The 22,644-nt window shown below is 38.5% G+C and overlaps 1 protein-coding gene across 6 annotated transcripts; it reads right to left on the minus strand.

The window, feature by feature from the left end:
• Positions 1-409: 409 nt before the first annotated feature.
• MSL3 (MSL complex subunit 3) lies at positions 410-21,879 on the minus strand. Of its 6 annotated transcripts, none has more exons than XM_074858811.1 (14): positions 21,753-21,879; positions 19,705-19,787; positions 19,024-19,119; positions 18,365-18,465; positions 17,359-17,450; positions 16,424-16,546; positions 15,801-15,961; positions 13,676-13,834; positions 12,999-13,261; positions 12,509-12,618; positions 12,216-12,315; positions 11,673-11,757; positions 5,143-5,209; positions 1,149-1,323 (listed from the first exon to the last, which is right to left on the minus strand). In XM_074858811.1, exons 1-13 carry the CDS (start codon positions 21,849-21,851, stop codon positions 5,167-5,169), a joined length of 1,515 nt encoding a protein of 504 aa, XP_074714912.1. In that variant the 5' UTR covers positions 21,852-21,879; the 3' UTR covers positions 1,149-1,323; positions 5,143-5,166. The 6 variants fall into 6 exon arrangements, 5 of the variants coding, with proteins under 5 accessions (XP_074714911.1, XP_074714916.1, XP_074714914.1 ...); XR_012627556.1 differs by lacking the exons at positions 1,149-1,323; positions 5,143-5,209 and adding exons at positions 9,105-10,172; positions 11,061-11,153; XM_074858810.1 differs by lacking the exon at positions 5,143-5,209 and having other exon boundaries at positions 410-1,323.
• Between the last annotated feature and the right edge of the window lie 765 nt (positions 21,880-22,644).

The following is a 22,644-nucleotide window of genomic DNA, read 5'->3' on the forward strand; positions in this document are numbered from 1 at the left end:
TAATGGAAGTTTTCTGAACTAGGAAGGATTACAGAGTGATTAGTGCAGTAGTCCATGAGCCCCGAGTCCTATTTTCTCCCAGTGCTTTTAAAATATGTCTGTCTTCACACAGCAGAGGATTCTGAAGGCCAGAGTTCTAAGTCATGGACAAAGTTTTAATGACAATCAAGACAAGAATTATATTTCAATTAATTTCTATTGAATGTGTTCAGTTCTTACTGAATTCCTATTTCCAGAGCTAAAGTGTTTAAAACTGTCTAAAGAGGCATCTTTCAAGTCTGTAAAAGAAAACACAATGATACAGAAAGGGCTTCTCTCCCTGTGTTGTCAATCCCACCTCATTATATGCACACATAGCAATCTCAAAAATACTAATCAAGCACAAACAAGACATTTTAGACAGTCAAAATCACACATTTACACAGCAGCCACTGTGAACTTTATTAAGACAAGAAGTGTTTGCCAGTTAAACTCCCATCACTTTATTGACTTCTCCGCTTACTTGTAGAAAATCAGTTCTGTCATAATGGCTCTGGAAATCATTTATTGCCAGGTAAATGTTGAATCACTGGCAACGTATGCTCCCCTTGGAAGTCTGGCAGCCTTACCATGAAAAGAGCTACATCTTTGCAAAATGCAAAGTAAGCAACACATCTTTCATTCAAACAACAAAGTCATTCTTGAGGCAGATGTTGAGCTAGCCAAACAGCAAAAACACCTTTACATCAAGCAATCTTTGCTATCGTGACAGTTCCACAAAATGAAGTGCAATTTGCAAGGAAAAAAATCCATAAGGTACCGGTTATGCATTCTCTTCATGTAACTGTGTAGTCAAGTCTTATTTCTCAGGCTGGAGAGGTTGAGCTAAAATGCAACACAGCATGATGATCTATCTTCATGAAAATGTCCTGTTGCTAATGCATCTGCTTTTACCTCCCTTCCTCTTTAGCAGTCCTATGCATTAGAAGTCAGAACAAGGCTGCTTCATTCATCTGAAGTCAGAGTTATATTTAATCCTCTAAGCAACTCACAACGCAGTCTATACACATCTCAGAAAAGAAGTTCTCCATTTCTAAGTAGTCCAACCATCACAGAAGATATTTCTCTATTTCATCAACTCCAGAAGTTGTTTTAATTCCTTTTTCATCTTCATCTTGTAGCCACATGGCAAAACAGCATTGTCATGGGCTACGTATAGTAGGATTTAATCTTCATTAATAGCTTCAGTAGATTGCTCGAGGATTTTTAGTACTGTAGTAGGCTTCACATGCAGCTACATAAGCAGATTCTGGGAAGAAATCATCATGGTATTCTGCTAAAAACCTGAGAAGAAAGGACACCAAAAAAAAAGAACAGAACATGAAACATTTATGAGAAAAGCTATTTTCAAATTAATTTTTAAGCTCAGCAAAACCACAGTCTGGGAATTAAGAATTATTACACTTTAAAATTTGGCATGCAAAAGGCTTGCCCTATTTTTACAAGTTTTACATAGTGAGAAACAGCCTTCCCCTATCATTCTCAAATCCAAATAGCGTTAAAATTTGCTCAAGTGCAATAAAAAATCTGAAAGTTGAAGCTACACTCAGAAAAGAATGCAAAGAACTATCACAGAAGAAAAAAAAAGTGAAGAGATCTTTCTTCAACTTCTGTCAGTCACCTACTCAGCATATTATTTTCATTTATGTCAAAACCAGGATTTTCAGTTACCACTATGTCAGTATCTTATAAAATGGCCAGTAACCATTAAATCAAACTGTATCTTTTAAGGTAAGTAAAGCTATGATTTCTTCTTTCATGTGCCTGTGTATTTAGGGTCTCCACCCCTCAGATCTGATTTAAATATGGCTCTCAAAGACAAATACACATCCTTTGCAAATCCAGTTCCCTAATTTCAGATTTCTGCAAGCTCGTGTTCAAGTATTATTCAAATAGCCAAGCACCCAATATCTTACCGTGTCTTCCTGCTTGCTAACTAACATATAACCCTTTCTTTGGTTTAGGACTGAAAACGAAAATAAACCGTGCTGTTACTAACATCAGTAACAAACAGCTAAAATGACTGTAAGCATTCTGCTCTTTCCTTTGTATACAAAGATACCAGGTGTACAAATAGGGGCAAAAGGGCAAAATGGTTCTTAAAACCTGAAGTACACAATCAAGCTGTACTTCAGAACAAAACACAGACCTTCAAAAATACCTGGATATTAAAGATCAGCATCAATAAACATGGCATAATGTTAGCTACAGGTCCTCCAAGTTAGAGTAGGAAGCAACAGGAAACAATGTCATTTGCAGAATCTGGCTTCTCTCAAGAATCACTGGCTAGGGAGACGATTTCACTATTGGAAGCTAAAAATACCAGTTTTGCATAACCAATACTCTGGACATGGAAAGTCCAAATTTAAAAAAAATGTACAAGTGAATGCAATTAAAACCATAGTGTTTCTCCAACCTCACTCACAGTTATACTGCCTGAACTAGGGATGCATGTCCTTTGATCTTAAGAGAGCCAAAGCATCAAAGAACAGTGACAAGATTCTCTATATAACGCAATCCAAATTTAATCAGGAATATATTAATGGCTGAGAGCTCATACAGAAAGGTTACAGCACAAAAACAGAGATAAATGAAAAAAGGTTGATTTTTCCCAAACACACACAATCCTTGTACCTAAATGTGGGCAAACTAGTGCTCAACTGGAGGAATAACTGGTTACTTCCTACCAATTCTAGGAAAAGCAGTGAGAAATACAAGCTTCTTCAGAAGAAATCAATCCTTCAGTGTGTCACCATTTATTTAGAAGGCACTTTGGCAACTTCCTCCATGCTTGCTTATTTCATAGGAGTTCTGTGATTAACAGCATAGAGGAATGTAGGGTGGTTTCTGATGTAAAACATTTCAAGTTTAAGACACACAAGTGAACTGGCTGGACAACTAATACACTTCCAGAAGATTAAATGGCAGCTTGGTTTTGTTTTTAAGTATTACCTAAGGAATTGAGCGGAAAAGGCTCCGTTACATGACCCGTAACAGTGTCTAATCAAGCTCATAATTTCTGGCAATATTCAGCTGAGCAGGTACTGCCAAAAGGGAGAAAGATCTCCCTCATATTTAAAGCAAGGATCCAACTGGCTCTGCCAGACTGACACCACATAAGCTATCATAATAATGTTTAAGAGCTAAGTAAATTTAAAGTTCCACACAGTCTTCATTCACGCAATCCTAAGTGCATTAAATACTTTAGCATACTTTTTACTTATAAGTATTCATACTTCTAGTGCTAGTTTTTCACTGGGTCCAACAGCAGCTTCCTATTTTATTAAATAGCACAAAACAAAAAGGACTAAAGTTGAGAGGCAGTTTTTTAAAAAGTCTTTGAAAACTATTTTGCTAAATCAAATAAATTGTTTTTAATATTACAACATGTTACAGTTGCATTATACCAATTTTCTATTCACAGAAATAAAGGCATTTAAATAAATGAAATAAAAACAGCAGTGAAATATTTTCCCCTGAAAGAACAGAAGAGTCACAATCAATGCAGCGAACTACTAAGCAGTGAATCCAAATGAGTTAAACTTTGGCAAAAGAATGAATCAGAAGAAAATAGTTTTATTCTTTTCTTGAACTAAAAAAAGGACAAATCTAGATTTCAACCACCAATTTGATTAATATACTGTTTGAATCACACTACTTTAAAAAAAGATTTACTAGCTCTTGTCATTAAAACCACTCACCACCTACTTTTCTAGGCTTACCAGGCCATAAATTCTCTAATACTTTATAAATAATTTTTTTTCATGAGACTGATACCCCTTAGAAACTAATCCAAAGAAACAAAAACAATCCACACAATCAGATTCTCCTAATCTTCACTGAAACATTGCATTCATTTGCACTACACACACACACACCTTACTCTAGGAGAACTGCTACAAAAGAAATTATAGCAATTTAGAAGCTAATAAAATACCAGTCATCAACTGCTATGACCTCTGACTGTATTTAGCAACAAATCACTTTCTGGGATATGTGGGGTTGGTATGAAGTGAGTGTGAGAAGGCCTAAAATTTAACAGGCTTGAGTCTAACTTTTAACATACTTAGATTGCACAATATTAAGATGAGCCACAAATGGAATTTCATTAATAATTCTTCATTAACACACATTGATGACTTTGAGACAGTGAATACAGACAAGATCAAATTCTCAGTGTCATTGGCTAACATTCCGTAAAACACAGTACCAAGTGCTAGATCATACGAGTTTAAAAAAAAGGAACCTGTAGAGGACATTGGGTAGCTGACAGTTCCAAGAATTTTAAGGGCAAGTAATGGGAAACAGGTTCTCTTACAAATTTCTCTTACAAATTTCCTGACTTTTGCTTAAGATCATCAGTTATAAATGCCAGTTTGGTTCAAGCTAAAATGACAGCTGGTAAAGATGAGAAATTTTAGCTGAGATGCTTGTGGCACAGCTACAACTCAAAAAAAAAAAAAAAAAGACAGGCAGAATGCATGCAGTCAAATGTACATCTCTGTTCTTAATGTAACAGTTGTGAAAAGCAAACATACATTACTCTCTGCAGAGAAGTGGGGGGAAACGGGCAAAAGAACACAAGGTCAGCTTCTGTCCCAATTCCTTGTATATCCGTATACAAAGAGCAGTGGCCCTTCTAAGGCTGCTTTCTATTCAAACTACATCGCAGGGCAGAAAGCTGGCACAGAAATATCAGGAGTCTGATAAGACTCTTAGCTACTGTATATTTCACTCATGCTTTGCTCCTGGAAAAGCATTTTTTACAGAGTTCACATGCATACACCTACAGAGCGAAACTGCTTACGAGTTACTGAGTTTTGAGATGCACAGTCCACACAAACACCCTGATGTAAGACTGCACACATTTTTCTCATCATGAACATCTATGAAAAGATTACTTATGCTTACATTCCTGCTCAGAACACAGAGGTAACAGGGCACAATGCAGCTATTTCACTCTCTACCACAGGTTCCTAAAAGAGCAACACTTCAGAAAGGACTAGACGGGATGAAGAGAAGGGAGACAGACATGTGGGCAACCTAGCTTGAAGAATTCCTGTGTTCTGATCTTCAGGTGTAGCAGTCCATAAGCAAGCTTACCTTAGGTGACTCCAAGCAATAGTCTCAAAAATATACTACCATCTGGCTGAGAGTTATGCAGACAGATCTACCAAAAAGAAGCATAGAATTATCATTATCCATATTAAAAGGCCGCTTGACATATATATGTCAGGAACGTTTCTCAGAGTCACTGAATTAATATGAGCTTTAAGAGCGTCATCTAGCAGCAAAAACGTCCTTGTCTTGGCAGCATCAACACAACCTATTACCTGAACAGTCTCTGCATGAAGAAAAACACTCTTCTAAACATCAGCTACAATCACATGAAAAACCTCAAGAATGGCCTGAAAAGTGTGAAAATTATGAAGAAAGGAAAACCTTAATAATTTTAAGAAAGACCACCTCATCCATAAAGGTATAAGAATACAGAGTTAAAAGGAAAAAATTTCAGGAAGGTGACATCTTACACACTTTTGCTACAGCTTCAAGTTCTAGGAGGTAAGTAGGTGCTTTGATGAGATCAGTGGCCTGGGCTAGTTGTTGTCTGAAAGGCAACTGTAATGATCTACCTAAAGGAATTTGCTGAAAGAGCATGATGGGTCTTAAGTCTATGAGTCACCTCATCAAAAGAAATGTCATTTGCAGATTAAGAAGCTATCTCCTCTCCAAGACTACTACTCAAATGCAGGATTTGAAAGATAAAAGGCTTCATTTCACACAAAAGCGTATCCCACCACCTGCCACCACTCCCTCCAATGACAGGCATGTCTCCATCTGGAAGGCTGTTCAGGGCAAAAGCTTGCCAACACAAAGTTCATCATAACCCCAATGCAGTCAACAGAACAAGTGAAGTCAAAAGCTTCAGATATTTATTCTGATATCCAGTGTCTCCAGAACCATGCCAAAGGAACCAAAAGGCTTGTTTTGTTAACTGTATTCTTGTCACTCATCCACATACAGAAACCAAGATCATCTTCCTTGGCCTTTAAAGGGCAAGAGTGCAGAGAACTCTGAAGATGTCAAGCTGCCAACATAACATTTCAGGTAATCAGGCTGAGTGAAAATTAGAAGTGGGAACTTCCAGTAGACCTTTTGGGAAAACAGTCCTACAAGAGCTCAACACAGGAGTCCTTGGCTGGTCTTGAGGATGAAGATCCACTTTTGGCAAGGACAGCACAGATCCCAGAATCAACTCCTAGAGCCACCTTCTAAAAAAGCTACCATAACACTTAAAATATTTTGGGCAATCCCTCACTTTACATACAAGATCCAAAACTCTGCTATTATGATTAGGAATATGCTCCTCACTCAAACATCAGGCACCTGATGACTGGGTAAGCAGAAGGAAGAGAAGCAATGCACATGCTGCTGTTTCAGGAATTATTTTTGACAAAGCAATCAAACGTTAGTCAAGAACAATAAGCACACATGAGCAGATTCTGCAGACCAACCAGACAACAAAAGCCTACTGAAAATAAGAACCCGTACAATATCAGGTACTCACTAAGAAGCTTTCAATATAAGGTGTCAAAAGTTTGAGAGGACCCAAAATGGCAGTTACCTTTCTACCCATTCAATGAATACAGGGAAGCCCAAATACAACTCTAATAATGCCCTAAAATAAGGGATATACGTTCACTGTGCAAGTAGAATTCCTTTACTTCAAAGTGTTTCAAAACTTACCTTTTTATGCACCTAAACCCACACCTGTCAACTGACACTCAGAACCTTGATTTTCTCACATTTAGGCTCCAATTCCATAAAGTTTTCTAGTATGTCATAATTGCTGTGCTGCACAGGCACTTTTTGTCAAGTAATCAGTTAACCCCAAAAGGGAAAGGGGCAAATAGAAAAGCCCTAATGAAAACAAGAAACAGAAGAAGAATTGCATTCTTTGTGATCTTTCAAAAGGTGATTTTTAATCAGTTAGCATCTTGCAAATTTATTAAATCACAATAAGCAGGAACTCTGTCACAAGCAACTTCACCTAAATAAAGATGTTTTCTATTTCATTCACCATGTGCAATGCTTCATTTTTTCATTCTCAAAAAGCCACTAATAACATCTCATTAATTGCACATTAGCACAGACTAGTGGTCATAATTCACCACTGCAATTACATATAATAAAATTACTACACTCAGAAAATGTTGTGCCATCAAAACCAGAGATCTACTTCTTAAGGTTACTTCAAACAACTCCTCATCTTTCTATACACACATTTTATTATCACAGTCCCCTCTAATTTGGTCACATTCTGATTTGGCTTCCTTCTCATAAAATACTCAACAGTATTAAAATACTTTTCTACCCATGGAGCTGAGTGGTACAATAGATACAAGCAGGTTGTAAAACATCAGAAAAAAATGAGATCTAAACGGAAAGAGTCAACTGGCAGGATATACTGAGTTTGATATATCAGTGGGTTTTTCACAAAACCAAAGTCTTTGACCATTAAGAATGTAGTTTTCTATAATCTGAAATACTGCCTAATCTGAAAAAGTTATTAAAAATTTTAGAAATATTATTTTAGAAACATTTCAACACTTAGTCATTCTTCTATATTTCTTGAAAGTCAAAATACCTATGGTTTCTGAAGTGCTGTACCATTTTGTTTTGCTTTTTTTCCTAAAATGCAAATGGCATTGACTGAAATAGATGTGTCTTGCTATTCTAAAACCAGACATGTTACATGCTCCTAATTTTTAAATATCTCCTACCGGTCAGCAGTCCTGAGAAGTGACCCCCCCCATCCCCAAAGTTTTCCAAGTCAAGGTTGTGTTCAAATCAATGGAAACAGCAAAACAAAACCTGGCACCTTCTTGTCTATCATTTCTCACCACTTAAGCAGCCTCTGGAGGCGTGCTAAGCACCTCACAATACAGAGAAGTTGTAAAATACTCACATACAGCATTTTATTAAAAATACGGATGAAATAATGGAATTGGTTAAAAGGCAATACTTACTCTATCTCAAAAACTATTAACAGGCAGGAAGATTTAATCAGGGGTCCTTTGCTAGTAAGATTACCAGTTAGTAGCACCAGTTACTGTGCCAGTTTCCACTGCTTGCTCCTGAAGACTAAACTCAAACTGTAAGTGAAATTCAGTGAAACCAACTTGCGAGTTTGTCACTAACATCCATTTCAGACTGTTATTCTTCTGTAAGTATTATGAATTCACAGAATCATCTAGGTTGGAAAAGACCTTGAAGATCAAGTCCAACCATTAACCTAACACTGACAGTTTCCAACTACACCATATCCCTAAGTGCTACGTCAACCCGACTCTTAAACACCTCCAGGGATGGGGACTCCATCACCTCCCTGGGCAGCCCATTCCAACACCTAACAACCCGTTCTGTAAAGAAATATTTCCTAATACCCAGTCTAACCCTTCCCTGGTGCAACTTGAGGCCATTCCCTCTTGTCCTATCGTTTATTACTTGGTTAAAGAGACTCATCCCCCGCTCTCTGCAACCTCCTTTCAGGTAGTTGTAGAGGGCGATGAGGTCTCCCCTCAGCCTCCTCTTCTCCATACTAAACAACCCCAGTTCCCTCAGCCGCTCCTCGTAAGACTAAATAATTTGAAGTGAAGACTAAGAGTTTTGTACTTAATTTGAGAAACTAATTTTTTTTACTTTGGCAAATTCTGTAATTGAGAAAACTTTCACATTCTCCATGCAGAAATTTTCATTATGCACAGTTGTAGAAAGCTGCAAAAAGCACAAAGGGTAAGCTTCTACTTAATATCAAACTCAAAAAGATGTATTTCATACATCCCTTAAAAATATATGTTGTCTAGGAAACTGAGATCAATCTTGTCTAGCAGCAATCTGAGTGCATGACTGGAAAATATTACCCATGTAGCACCTCAAAGTGAATTTAATGCATCTATCAAGTACTGAGTAAACTCAGTAAAACAAGCTTCTAGACAAAGTGTTCTATTAAATAAGTCTCAGTTTCTCAGCCCACATGAGATTAATAGTACAAATGTTAAATGAAACTGTAAATTTTAGCCATAAAATCATAATATAAAATTAAATCAGTAACTGTGCCAGAACTAAATCATTGTGTACCACATGAAAGTTTTATTCAAAAATACATAAACTACTTACACTTGAACTATTCTACCTAGAATTCAAAGAAGATTCAGAAAGTTTTATTAATGTGAACAGACAGCTTCAATACCTTGTCTGCTATTAGAAAAAGAAAAGGAGAGTATGTCAGCTTGTCACTCAAGCAATTCACTAGAAGTCAGGCAGTCTTAAGAAAACTCGCTGCTATCATCTAATGCATACAGACTGTGTAGGATAGTTCTTACCTTTCAAAAGATAAGCCAGAACAGAACCAATAGAGTATATTTTTAATAAACATCCATTAATCCTTTCATTCCCAAAAAGGAAGAGACAGAATGTGAAAATTGAAGAACTAGTACAAGATGTCACCTCAGCCTCAAGTTTTCTCTTGCGATGAGAAACAGATAATGCAGAAGTGATAAAAATCAAGTCTGAACAAGTTTCTAGAAAATGTAATTGTTTGACCACTTTCCATGATATACAGGACAAAATGAAATAACCAAATGAAAGATGTCCTAAAGTCCCATGAATACGAGTTAAAAAAAAATCTAATAATTTGCATTGGCTTCTATGTAACCTATTTGAACACACACTAGCATATCTGGTAAGGAAACTAGTCTAAGAATATTTATGACAAAACTACCTAAAGATTGAATGCTTCCTATGCAATAACTGTAGCTTGGAAGCTTTTTCAGGAAGGCTTTCCATTCGATAACTTCTGACAAAAACATAGAAATCATTCTTTCAGCACAGTAAAGAAACCTCAAGAACAGCATCAGCAAAACATACATGACACTGGCTTAGAAAGCACTTAAAAAAACCACACAGCCCTTGAATTCTGTACCAGATACGTGATATCCACACTATGCTTGCCTTGGGGGGCCCATTTTAGTTTAGCTGTAGTCTGGTCTTGAGGACTGAATGCCCCCTAGTACTGAAGCACACTTCTGGTTGTTTTCCAAAAGGAATTCAGCTTGTGCACTCAGAGCACTCTGCAACGCAACACAAAGCATGGTAAGTGGGAACTACCAAGAGATTTGCTTCAAAAGCACAGTTCTATCTGACCTAAAAATGTTGATGTGGAAATACCTTCTGCCTTTTTTTTTTCTAATTTGTATTTCTAGATCACTGCACATTTCAACAAGATGGTCAGATGGAAAAATAAGACACATAAGGATACTACCACGATAACTTTCAGTTTAATCGCCTCCCAATGTATAGGGAGTGAGGGACATGTTTCCTCCTTCCCACTATTCCACTCCACCACAGAATGAGTATGAAGAAACCGCACTTAAGACGCTAAAGAATGCTCTGACCAACACAGAAGAATCCAAACAGGCAGAGATCTGATAAAATCCACAGTGAGTTAAGCACCCTAAGTAATAGTCACTCCAAGCAAAAATAGGTTTCCAACAATAAGCACTAATGCTGTCTTGTTTAACTTAAAGATATTTTGAATACTAACAAGGATCTGACAAAACAAAGATGTAAAAAAATAATTGGTAAAAATAAAGAATTAAATGCTTTGAGAGAAAAGTTTTATATTGTAGAAAATTTGACATTTGAGACACCTTTTATTTTCAATAAACAATTAAAGTAAAAGCATTTTAAAACTTTCATCTCCCTGATCTCTAACAGGACTTTTGATATGCTACTGCCACATTATGTTACTTTTCCGTATGTGGTTACTTAAGAGTCTTTGACCAAAACCAAGTTTAGGAGTTCCACATTTGTTTCAGATGTTTACCATTTACAAGACTTTCCCCTGTAAGTTTTCCTCGGGAAATTTAATTTTCCACGTATTGCTGCTGCACAACACAGTGCCACACTAGATATCTAACTACCACTACAATGCCATGTAGAGACATTAACCAGAGTACCTGACAAATGATCATAGTGCAGGTATATGACCATAGTGACTCCAGCCATGGAGCTAGCATGGTCAGAAAGAGTTTGGGTTCCTCTACAAGTCACTGCAATGCATAACAGAGAAACTTTTCTGTTTAAAGGTCAATTAAGACAAGACTTTTTTTAAAATAAACAAACCAAAATAACCAACCATAATTAAAAACACATTTTAAACCACAAGCTTCTCTCCCTGCCAATATCGATGCAACATCAAAAGTCTCAGACTGTGGTCTCAAAAATAATAATGCAGAGTTTGTATTTCTTCATAAAATATGCTTCTTAACCAAGTCAGACTTGTCATTCTATACATACTAGCAAATAAACTTTTACACTTCAGTTCTCTATCACTGTATTTATCAAAACTTTAAGTAGGAAGTTCAGGTTCCCTTCAATTTGAATTTCAGAATCAAAATTCTTGGATTAATCTTTATTTAAATTATTATTATTAAAATCTCATATTAATTTTATCATATGCTTGTAGTTATAGAAAATAAACAATTTATTTTAAAAACCCTTTGTCATTACAGGACAATTAGATCTATGTAACAATGCAAACACCACTAAGGTACATTGTGTCACATTACCTCAGAAACATTTCGAAGTGTTTTACTAAAGCCTTCAGGTTTTTGTCAGGAAAGCACATCTTCCCCAGTATTTCTGGTAGCTTCACTGTAAATAAGAGAAATAGTGTTTACACTTGTTTTTCTAAAAGGAATTTCTAGTTACTTTTATCCACTATACAGATAAGAATGTAAAAATTTCTTCTCCCTGAAGCCTCCACTTTTTTTTTTTTGCAAGTTACTCAGTGATCTTTCAAAATGTTACTAAAAAGAAACATGCTGAGAAAGTGAATGCTACTTAGTTTAATGTTTGATAGCGTATTGGAAGTAAAAATGATTGTTTATTTTTGTTAAATGAAGGCTTATAGACCCAGTAAGAAATAAGCAAGTTTATGAACAGCCCAGGAGTTTTAAACAGATTAAAACATATACTTCTCCAAGAATAAACTAAATGTGACAAAGCAAACAGAAAAATCACATGGATATGGTCACTGAAAAAAAACCAAAAAAACCCAAAACCCCACAAATAAAGCAATTTTGATTCAGCACAGTTTTGCATTAGTTTACCAAACATCCGTAGCAAATGTTGAGATCCATAGATATATGAGGGAGGTGGTGGTTGATCACTTGGTGGATAATTCTCTGGCATCAACTTCCAGGACAAAACCTAAACATAAGACATGAAAATGTTGGGACATAAAATCTTTATAGCACCATAAATAATTTAGTCTGCCCATAACTGTATAATCAAAGATGAAATAAGTAATACAAACAAAACCTTTTCTTATATAGCCCTACTCTGAGGTCAGCAAAACCTTTAATCATTAAATCTAGGACAGTAACATAAAAAAATCTGTTACCTCATTCAATTCATTGTTTCTTCTACCTTCAAAGCCAGTAAAAACTGCACTCCCCTCTTTGCTAGGAGTCAAAGTTATAGGTGAAGATGATCCACTATGGACAGGGGTTTCTTCAAAAGGGAAGGAAAAACAAAACAGAAGAAATCAGAAATAACTTTTATTATCTGTTTTATGGCACTATAAGCCATTAAACATAACTAAGGCCTGCTGCTAAAATTTTTAAAGTCTTAAACACTGGAATTCAATAAATGCTATCCTAAAGCAGGCTCACAGAAATAATCTCCTTGAATTCTGTTGAGAAATACAGTACCAAAGTACTGAGAATATTGCTTTGTATTTCTCCCTTTGGTAGAAGCTTCGGAGATAAAGAATTGACACAAAATGTAATTAATTCCTACTTCAATCATTCAGTTCAGTCCAGATGACATTAAAAAAAAAGAACAAGATTTAAAATCTTGTTTAGAGCAATAATTTGAACAGCAAACCCCACTTTTCTCCAGGTGCAAGAAGAGCTTTGGCATAGAAGCTGGGGTCTCAAGATGCCGTCGTTTAGGTTGTGGGGAAGCACTGCTTTCCGATAACCTGTCGCAGTTGGAGCTATGGCGTGTAGAACGTCTCAGCGACTGCAGAATTTCCGGTTCAGCTTTCCGTCTTTTTGGCGTGGCTGGCTCCCCTGTTGTAGGCTGGCTGTCAGTTGACTGAGGTGTTGGTGGATTCAACAGTGGAGGACTTGGGGAAAGCTCCTCCTGATTTCTAGGAATTAAAGGCAGCTTTACAGAAGTGGTCAGGGTTCTTCCCCTACAGGACATCCTTCTAGTTTCACAGATCTTGTTAAATACTTATTCGAATTAGACATTTTCCAGAAGCATATTCATTTTCAAATTTAGAAGTTAATGAACACAAATTGACATTTCAATGTAATTTTTTTTTCCCCACAAAGCTGCAGCGTAACTCTATACCAGTCAGTACAAACCCCTTTTGAAGTTAACCAGATAGAAATTCAGAACCTGAATTCAGGCAAGCAATTCACAGAAAACTTAAAAATTGTCTTGATAAAATGCTGAAGTCAAAGTCTGAGAGAAATCATCCTATTCTGAACACATAAGCACATTCTATTGCATTTTGCTCAGGAGATAAGCAGCATTAGACAACACATACCCAACCTACCTGTTAGTATTTGTTGAGTTTTCTTTGATGGGAAGAAAGAATTTTGATGAAGTCACCTTCTTAAATTGAGCTTGTTCATAAGGATAGAGCAAAATTAACGGAAGTGTGAAGTCAAAGGTTATTCGCAGACCATCCACCATCTCTTTACACAGCTCAACACTAGAGAAAAAAAAGGATTATGAATTGCAAAATTGCATGTCAAAATTTTTCAGTGTAGTTGTAGGAAATTCCCTTTTAATACAGATCCTTAATGTCTTAACTACAATATGCTGATTTCATCACGAAGTAATGATGAGCAATTAAAAGCATACTTAAAGACAATGATTGCTGTTGGTAACTTCAGACAAATACAAATTTTAAAAGTGTGCTTAATAAGGTCCAACAAAATCATACAGTAATTCCGTTGTATTACTATTTACTGGATCAATAAAATCTACTTTACAGTAAATAAAGTTAGTTAGTTTTTCATGTAAGCATTATTTTGTTTTTCCAAGTTTACTAGACTCAGAAAAGAGGCACCTGCCAGAAAAAGTACGTACTCAATAAACTGAATCTCTGTCTAAAAGGCAGATGCAGAATTTTATCTACAGCCGCTAAGATGCAGTTAAGGCTGTGCTTAAGAGATATCCAGTGAAACAACAAAACCAGATACATTTGCACTGGAGATCAGCCTCCAATGACCTGCTCCTGGTAACCAAAGCACGACATTTAGAGGCTACTAGGAATTTCAGTTTTGGGCTTGCGTAAAACACAGACAGTGCTAGGTGGTGAGTAGATGTGCTGTTACAAGCAGAGCCAAGAACAGAGTCCAGCCCACCTCAACACCTCTCTGAAGGTATTCATCTCTCACGTCTCAAGTGCATATATGTGTATGGTAACAGTAATTTGATTCTGCCACAATGACCCACATTACAAATTCCATACCTCCTATTATCATTCCATATCACCTGCTAGAACTACTGCTTTTGTGGGTTGTCTTTTTTTAAAAAACATTATATTAAATTGGTTCAGGGGGCCATCATGTGCAGAAATTCTATCACATCCAAGAAGGTCAATTACCTTCTGTGTTAGAGCAGTAAGGGCAATACAATAAAGTTGTCAGCTAAACCTCTCCTACTTAATGGATTGCTGAAATTACACACATTTTCGTTATTAAAATACCCTCATTACTGAGGAAGTCACTTAAACACACACCTTTAAAAATCATAATGTGCGTAGAACCTTCTGTTCCTATTTCTGATGTCTCATCTAACCTCTTGTTTGGGAGATAATATTACAAAGAAGGAAAGTATCATTAATCTGTCAAATAATGACTGACACCATTATTATACCAAGACACTCACACAGACCTAAATATTGCAAGGAATAGCATAAATATGCACCATTGAAATAGAATGTGGTAACAAAAGATTTCTGTTTGATAAAATACAAGATTTCACACCAGTGCAGACTTAGATTAAGAAGCAGTCTCATCTAATATTGAGAATCTTTAACACAAGAGAAAAAAACAGACAACCCCCCGTGCCCCAAGCATGCAGGGTTGACACACTGCATTTGTAGCATGGTGAAAGAATATACAGCTCAGCCAAGAAAACAGCAACTAAGACGCAATCATTTTTAATGAACAGGATTGGTGTTACTACACACATTGTTTCCCTAGGCATTGACTTTATGATTTAAGATATGTCAATTAAATTAAAAAAAAACAAATCACCTGCACTTGGCATTCTCTGTAAGTGTTTGCATAACATTTTTATCCTTTATAAAATTTGAACCTGTTCAATTTTATTTAAGCAGGGAATTCTCTCATTGGATACTCTCTCAGTGCTCAAAAAGCTCTTCACATAGACAATAGTAACATATTCTTCCAAAAAGGGACACAGTATTCACAAGAACTTACGTTAACAAAAGGGGATAGTGATGCTTTTGCATAATGACTTTTCAGATCATAGGGACTCACTGATAAATTGTCAGCATTACTGTACTGTAGGTATCTGTCAAATATTTTAAGCCTCACAGACATACATCACAGTATAAGCTCACAGAAGTGAACAGCCTTGAAACAGAAGACAGAATGCAAGGTCATTCATCTTGTGGCAACAGTGCTGGACTAAAGATTGCTTACTTCTTCTCTGGTGGCACATAATGAAGATTCATATTAGCATGTGGAGTCATCTGATGGTGCCGAGATCTTTCATTGGCTGAAAAAGCAGCATTAATAGCAAAATGTTTCACATATGATTCCAGGATGGTTATTATATTTGTCTGACAAGGAAGCTTCACTAGCTGAAAAAGGAAAAACAAATGAATGTCTTACAAAAACAGTAAGTATACCAAGCTAAAACAGGAGTTTGTAACGTATTGACTAGTTGAATAAGCCTCTATCGCATGAAGTTATTTCATGAGTGATTAATTTGAACCCTTAAACTCCATTTTTGATCAATCCTTTATAAACAACTGGAGAAACAAAAATAGGGTCAACAAGCTTACATTTCCAGCTTTAAAAAACAATCTGCACTCTAAAACACAATTGCTACTGAAATGTTACATTCTTAAATATAATAACTCACTGGTTTAGCTATAAGGAAGACTGCTCCCTACACTCTCTTTATTCTTCCTTATACTGTCTAAGCTTACCTCTATTAATAAAGTTCAAAAACCCAGGACTTGTTATATACAAGAACTACTTCTGGTGCCCTCCTCATACCCCCCTCCATGCACATTCATTCCATAGCTTTTATTTCATACCCGTTTTCTTCTATTAATATAGTAACAGTCTTCCTCAAGCTTCTTTTTCAAGACTTCAGGAATTTCTATGCTTATTGCTCTTTCTTCCATGTCCCTTTTTGTGTGAGTGTCTTGCTCTTCTTTCTACAACAGATCAGTGCAAGAAACAATATATTGGTTGTGCTTAGGAATATTAGTGAAAAAGAACTTCAGTAGTCAGGATACAACATAACAATCAAGTTTTGTCGTGCAAAATAAAAATACAAAGTATAGTAAATATTTAAGTGGATAGTAGCCTTACTGTAAACAATTTAACAATACTGCTTTGAAGTCATCTGCAAATTCATTTTTTAAAACTTTTTTTTAATCTAGCATTTGCTTAAGCATTTTACACAGAAGAATGAACAGAAATTTGTTAGGCTTTGTTGCTTCAGTCACCCACACTGTAGTAGTTAGATTCCACAGACCTTCAGAACAACTTTTAAGCTGTACTTTCTTATAATAATGTGGAGAAAATAAACGCTTTTTCTTGAAGTCAGTCTTCTACATTTTAATTTAAGACCAGAGTTGACATGCCCATTTCACAGTAAAATACAAAAGCCAGAAACATCCTGCTGCTATTAGGATTTGTCCAATCTGCATGGACCAGTAAAATTTTACAGCACCCACAAATCTGGATAATCTCGTTTGCTATGTGTTCTCCACATAAGCCTTATGTGTAGGAAGAAAGGAAAAGAAACAAATGTGTACTTTTAGATTAATATCAAAGAATTCTACAAGAATATGAAGTCTTCTACAATTTTCAAAAACTTAACCACAGTAAGCACCAGGAGTAAGAAAATTATGCTTTTAATTCCAGCTAAATTACCAGCTGTGGCCTATATTTCATCTACTTCAATTTTTCCAGAGTTTCAAATACAGATGTTTAAATTCTATTAAGGAGCTCATGAATATACCATTTCTGTCCTCTCTTCTATGTCACTTTCTTCACTTTTTATTTCTTCATCTGTTCCTTCATCACTGTCACCAGAAGAAGAACTACTTATAGCTGTGTAAAAGAGATTTCACATATTTATCTTAACATCAATTTCAGGCCTCAATGCAAAAAAATCCCAAAAAAGGCCAAAACACCAACGCCCACAACTAGCTTGTCATATTTAATGATGCTGAATAATTCTAATCTAATTAAACACACAAGTATTATTTATAGCACACTACAAGCTTTTTAAATATGCAAGACAAGAAGTTTACATGAAGTATTCTTGCATCTTCTAATTGAAAAACACTCACTTTTAAAAGTTCCCTACATTTCTGAACACTCACAGATCTTTTCAATTTTTATTGGACTTCAGTTCTGAACAAGGGATTAACATATCAATCATTCAATCAGAAGGTCTGGATCTGTGCAGTGACAGTTGTCAGAACATCAGTTAAGTGCCAGCCAGTGTTCCTGCTGGCTTTCAAGCTACAAAGAAAAATGCTACAAAATGAACGAGCTGGCTTGAGAGTGAAATCAGCCAGTCAGCTGACAAGAAACAGACCTTTGTGCCAGGTAGACTGGGGAAAAAGAAAATCTTACTGCCCCCTAAAATATGCAGCAGCACTAGCAAGGAGAAGTGTCTTGTTTCCTAAACGAAACAAAGAAAACTGAGGGCTTCTTGCACCTAGTAATATTACACTAAACAAAGGAGCATTAAGCTCTGAAATCACCGATTAGAACAGTTGAGTGGAAGTGACCCAAGGAAAAGCCTCTGGAACACAAGAAGAAAGAAGGTATCTTAACTTAATAGATGATGAGCATGAGACACAGTGCTCACTCTTCATATGACTGCCTCTGTATGTTTCAAATAGGACTGTGATGCTCTCATGCAATCCTAATAGCAAGTTACAACATCCACTGTACCCCTAGTTCAAAAAGTTAAAGGCATCATGCCAGTTATCAGAGAAGGAAAACAAACTCACAGTTTTCACTACTCTCATCATTTTCTTCAGCGGGAAGGCTTTTTAATACAGAGTCAACACCAGGCAACCTGCAACGTCTCTTCTTTCTTCCCTTTCTTCTCCTGCAGAACATAAAATGGTTCACTGAAATGTGGCAAATGTTATTTATCCTAGCTAATTACATTACATGCAAATGCACAGGAAACGTATGTTTCATTAATTAATGTTGAAATAATTTGGACAATGTTTATTTGAGAGTGGATACCTTAACGTCTGTATATTACCTCATATTCGTGTTCTCAAGCAGATCCTCAAGCCATGGCCAACCAATATTAGATTATTGCCTTTGGCTGAAAAATACTTCAGGTTTTCCTAAGTTATTTTTCAAGTACATTTCTTTGGGAAGGTGTAGATCCAATACACAGGCATTTTGCAGAAATAATTAAGAATAACATAGTTATTAAGTGTTAGTCATTTAGAGTGTTGTTTAATAACAGTATGTAGGTATCTACCTTAGTATGATAAGAGTAGCTCTCTAGAATGCACTGACTGTACTGAGTAGGTATCTACCATCTACAGCATGAGCTAAGAGGCCAAGCTCACTTGTAGACACCTGGATGCATCTGTTTGAATCAGAAAATGAATTTCTCATTCATTTTGAGACCAAAAGGATTTCTTACATGCGAGCCACAGCCTTCCGTGCCAATTTACGCTGTAATCTGCGATTTTCGTCTGTATCACGAAGAACATGATCTTCAGCTGCCCATCTATCCCAGCTAAGGATAGGTCAAAAGAAAATTATTAATGGCTATGAATATATGCCACTCATGATTACTAATGACTTAATCTACATTAAATCTAAAAAGCACTCTTAATGTCATTCAGAAGCAACATCTGTGTCACAAGGTTAGCATCCTTTTGCATTCACATCGCTTCAACTCTCGTGCTGCTATCTTAAAATCTCTCAAACCTTGATTTAACATGTGATAGTGTTTCTAGCATCAACACATGCTATAGATCACAGTCAGGGACCGCACTCATATACTGGCCTTAATAACCAAACAATCCAGGTCTAGATTTAACAAAGTATAAACTCCTTTCATTAATGGAAACCTAGGAGCCACAAGTATATGCCAAAGACAGACATCCCATAAAGTTTAATCTCATGGCTATCAAACTGAGCCACCAAAATTTATGGATACAGACCAATGTGTCAATATGAGCAAGTATATTAAAGGCATTCACAAAAGCAGAAATATTCATGCAACCATCAAAGTCCTTTGATACTCTGTGCAATGCTTTTCTTTGCAGAATAAGATAGAAGAAATTGAAAAACTGAAACCGTGCATACAGGTTTTTACCTTCTGTTCCAACCGTTAAAATGGATCAGATATTCTGGAATCTTTCTGCCTTTCTCATCTTTTCCAACAACAATATCAACAATCTGAAACAAATATTGAATAGCATGTATTAAAAAACTTGGAAGTGAGCTTTCTGGTATTTAGAGGATTTATGCACAAGGAAATAAGAAATGTTTATTTACAGAAATGAAATATACCTGTACTTTTTCCAGTAAATATAGCAATAGTATATATGAGTAGAAGATAGAGATTATACTAAATAGTCAGAAAAACTAGCTTTTCTGTTGAGGACTTTTAAGGTTGGGGACTGCTATCCATCTTTGTCCTGTCCTCAAATGCCTCCTGCTTTCAAGACAGACAAAGGGAGATGCAAAACAATGCAGTACCACAATACGGATATGCAGACATACATCTGGGCTACTAACGGTTTTCTTCTGTGTGCTGTCTCTTCATGCCCTTAAAGCAGGACAAAAGAGTTCTACATATATATAAACCTCAGAAATGCTGCTCTCTTGAACAGCACTGAATCTTAGCCACAGAACATTAAAGGGCTTTGTGAATATCTGAGCCCTTGTTTTCTTCCTCTTTCTCACACATGTAAAATGGGCCTGCACCTCAAAAGACATTTCAGGTGTACCACTGAGAACAACTAGTAGTAACAAAGGAATCATTAGACTGTGTATCTCAGGTGAACCCGGTAGTTAGGCTACAGTAATGTTTAACTTGGGGAGTCTAGAATTTATGAACTATTGATGGAGTCAAGGGCAGTTATGCTGGAGTTTGGGGTATCTGAAAGTAAAGAAGAAAAGACACTATTATTTTTTGCACTCAAATTACCTCTAGGGCTGGCAATTAAAGCTGTTGGGGTGGTCAGAACATAGAAATACATGTACAAACAAAAGACCAGCTCAAAATATTACAGGAAAGTAGAGTTCCTGACCAAAGATGTTTGAAAAACACTGCTCTATACAACTAGCAAGCTTGCAGCAAAAAGTATTAGTCAGGAAGCCAGTTGCAATACCTCCCTTTTTACCCCTCTCTGTAACAAAACAAAAAAAACAGAACTCTGTTTGCAATTTAGGTACAGATGACTTAGGATTGAAAAATTATTTCATGTCCCACTGATACCCAAAACAATATTATATTTACATAAAGCTCTACAATTATTATCACAATTCTTAAGGCCAGGCCCGAGTGAGCCTGTCACCTCTTACTGCAACACTTATGGTCCACCCTCACTGCCTGCTATCATATTGCTGTATACTCTCGGTACCATTTAAATCCTTCTGAAAGACAGAAGGGCGGACAGTAGGGGTAGGAGCGCAGGGAGGGGGAAAAAAAACAAGCTACGCTACGAAATCTCAGGGATGAAAATAAGGTTTCACCATTACTTTGCAGGTGTTCAGCCGAGCACGGAAGGCGGGAACCGAGTCCGACACTTCCAGAGCCCCTCAGCGGCTCCGTTCACTGCCTGAGGGGAGAGCAAGGCCCCGACGCCCCCCGCTTTGTCACCCCGGCAGCGGGGCGTCTCCGCCGCGGAGGGAGGGCCCGGAGGCTCGCGCACAGCTGCTACGCGCACCCCCCCACCCCCGGGGCGGAGGGGCCGGGGGTGAAGAGGCCAAACCCCGCCGGTGGGCCGGGCTGAGAGGCCCGCGGGGCGATGGCGGCGGCGCACTGACGGTGGGGAGGAGAGGCCCGGCGGGGATGGGCACCGCCTCGCTTTGTCTCCCAGTCCCGCGACGGCGAGCGGCCCCCACCCCGCGGTCCTCGTCGCCTGCTTTCCCCCCCTCCCCTTCCCCGGGCCAGCGTCCGTTTCCCGCAACAAGTGCTGCTGGCGGAGCCGCCTCCCCGCCCCCTCCGCCGGGCCCGCTGCCGCTTCCCCCCCCGCCTCCCGCCCGGGGGCGCGCGCAGCGCCCAGGGGGGAGCGTTAACGGCAGCGCCGGCCGCGGGCCGGGCTCCGCGCCGGCCCCGCCCCCCCACCCGGCGCCCCTCGCCGCTGCCCCGGGGGGGGGGGGGTAGGATGGGCAGGGTTGCGCGCGGCGGGTCACCTTGGCATCATAGAGCACTTTGGCTTTGGTGGGGTCGGGCTCGAAGCAGAGAACTCTCTCCCCCCGGTGGAACTTAAATTTCATTCCCCGCGAGGTCATTTGTTCATCATGGCGCAAAGGAGAGGAGCCCCGCCCCCTCCGCGGAGGGAGGTGCCGCGGACGGCCCCGCCCCGCCCCGCCCCGCCCCCGGCGCCTCCGGCGGCGCCGGGCGGGCAGGAGGGAGGTTGTCTGGGCCGCTGCTGCGGGGCTCCCCTGGCCCCCGATGGGTGAGTGTCCGCCCCGCTGCTGCTGCCAGTGATGCGGGGTGCGTGGCGCTGGCTGAGGAACCGGCGGGGGGACGCGCCCCTCCGGGCGGGAGGGCGGCCGCCTGCCCTGGGCCAGGGGTCCCCGGGCTGGGTGAGGTGAGAGCTCTCGGCCCTGGTAAGTCACCGGGCCGCGATGGCCATGCCCCGCCGCGCGTGAGGCAGGGGCCTGCGCTGGGCGTGTGCCCGCCTGCGGAGCGGCGTGCTGCAGAGCGGCGGTGCAGTCTGAGAACAACGGCAGCCCTTCTCTCGGTGACTGCCCCCCTCGACATCACCGTGCACTGTGTCCCAACCATTGCCCCGTTTCTTGTGTTCCCCACCAAGCAGAGAACCGCCCTGTACTCCCAAGATATTATTTATACCTTGTAGCCTTCTCCAAGGTTTGTTTTCCTCTTAGTGTTCTTTCAGCCTTCTTGCAAGAAAATAAACTAGAAATAAATAGGATGTTGGACTAGAAACTCAATTACCTGCAGCTGGATTTATCTTTCCAATGTTGAAATTCTTTCAGTCTCAAACAGGATGCAAATAGGGGAAATAACCAAAATCAATTTGCTTTTTTTCTTGCCCATGTACTTTATGCTGACTGATGC

Source organism: Strix uralensis, chromosome 2, assembly GCF_047716275.1.
Source record: "Strix uralensis isolate ZFMK-TIS-50842 chromosome 2, bStrUra1, whole genome shotgun sequence".
NCBI classification, from domain to species: domain Eukaryota; kingdom Metazoa; phylum Chordata; class Aves; order Strigiformes; family Strigidae; genus Strix; species Strix uralensis.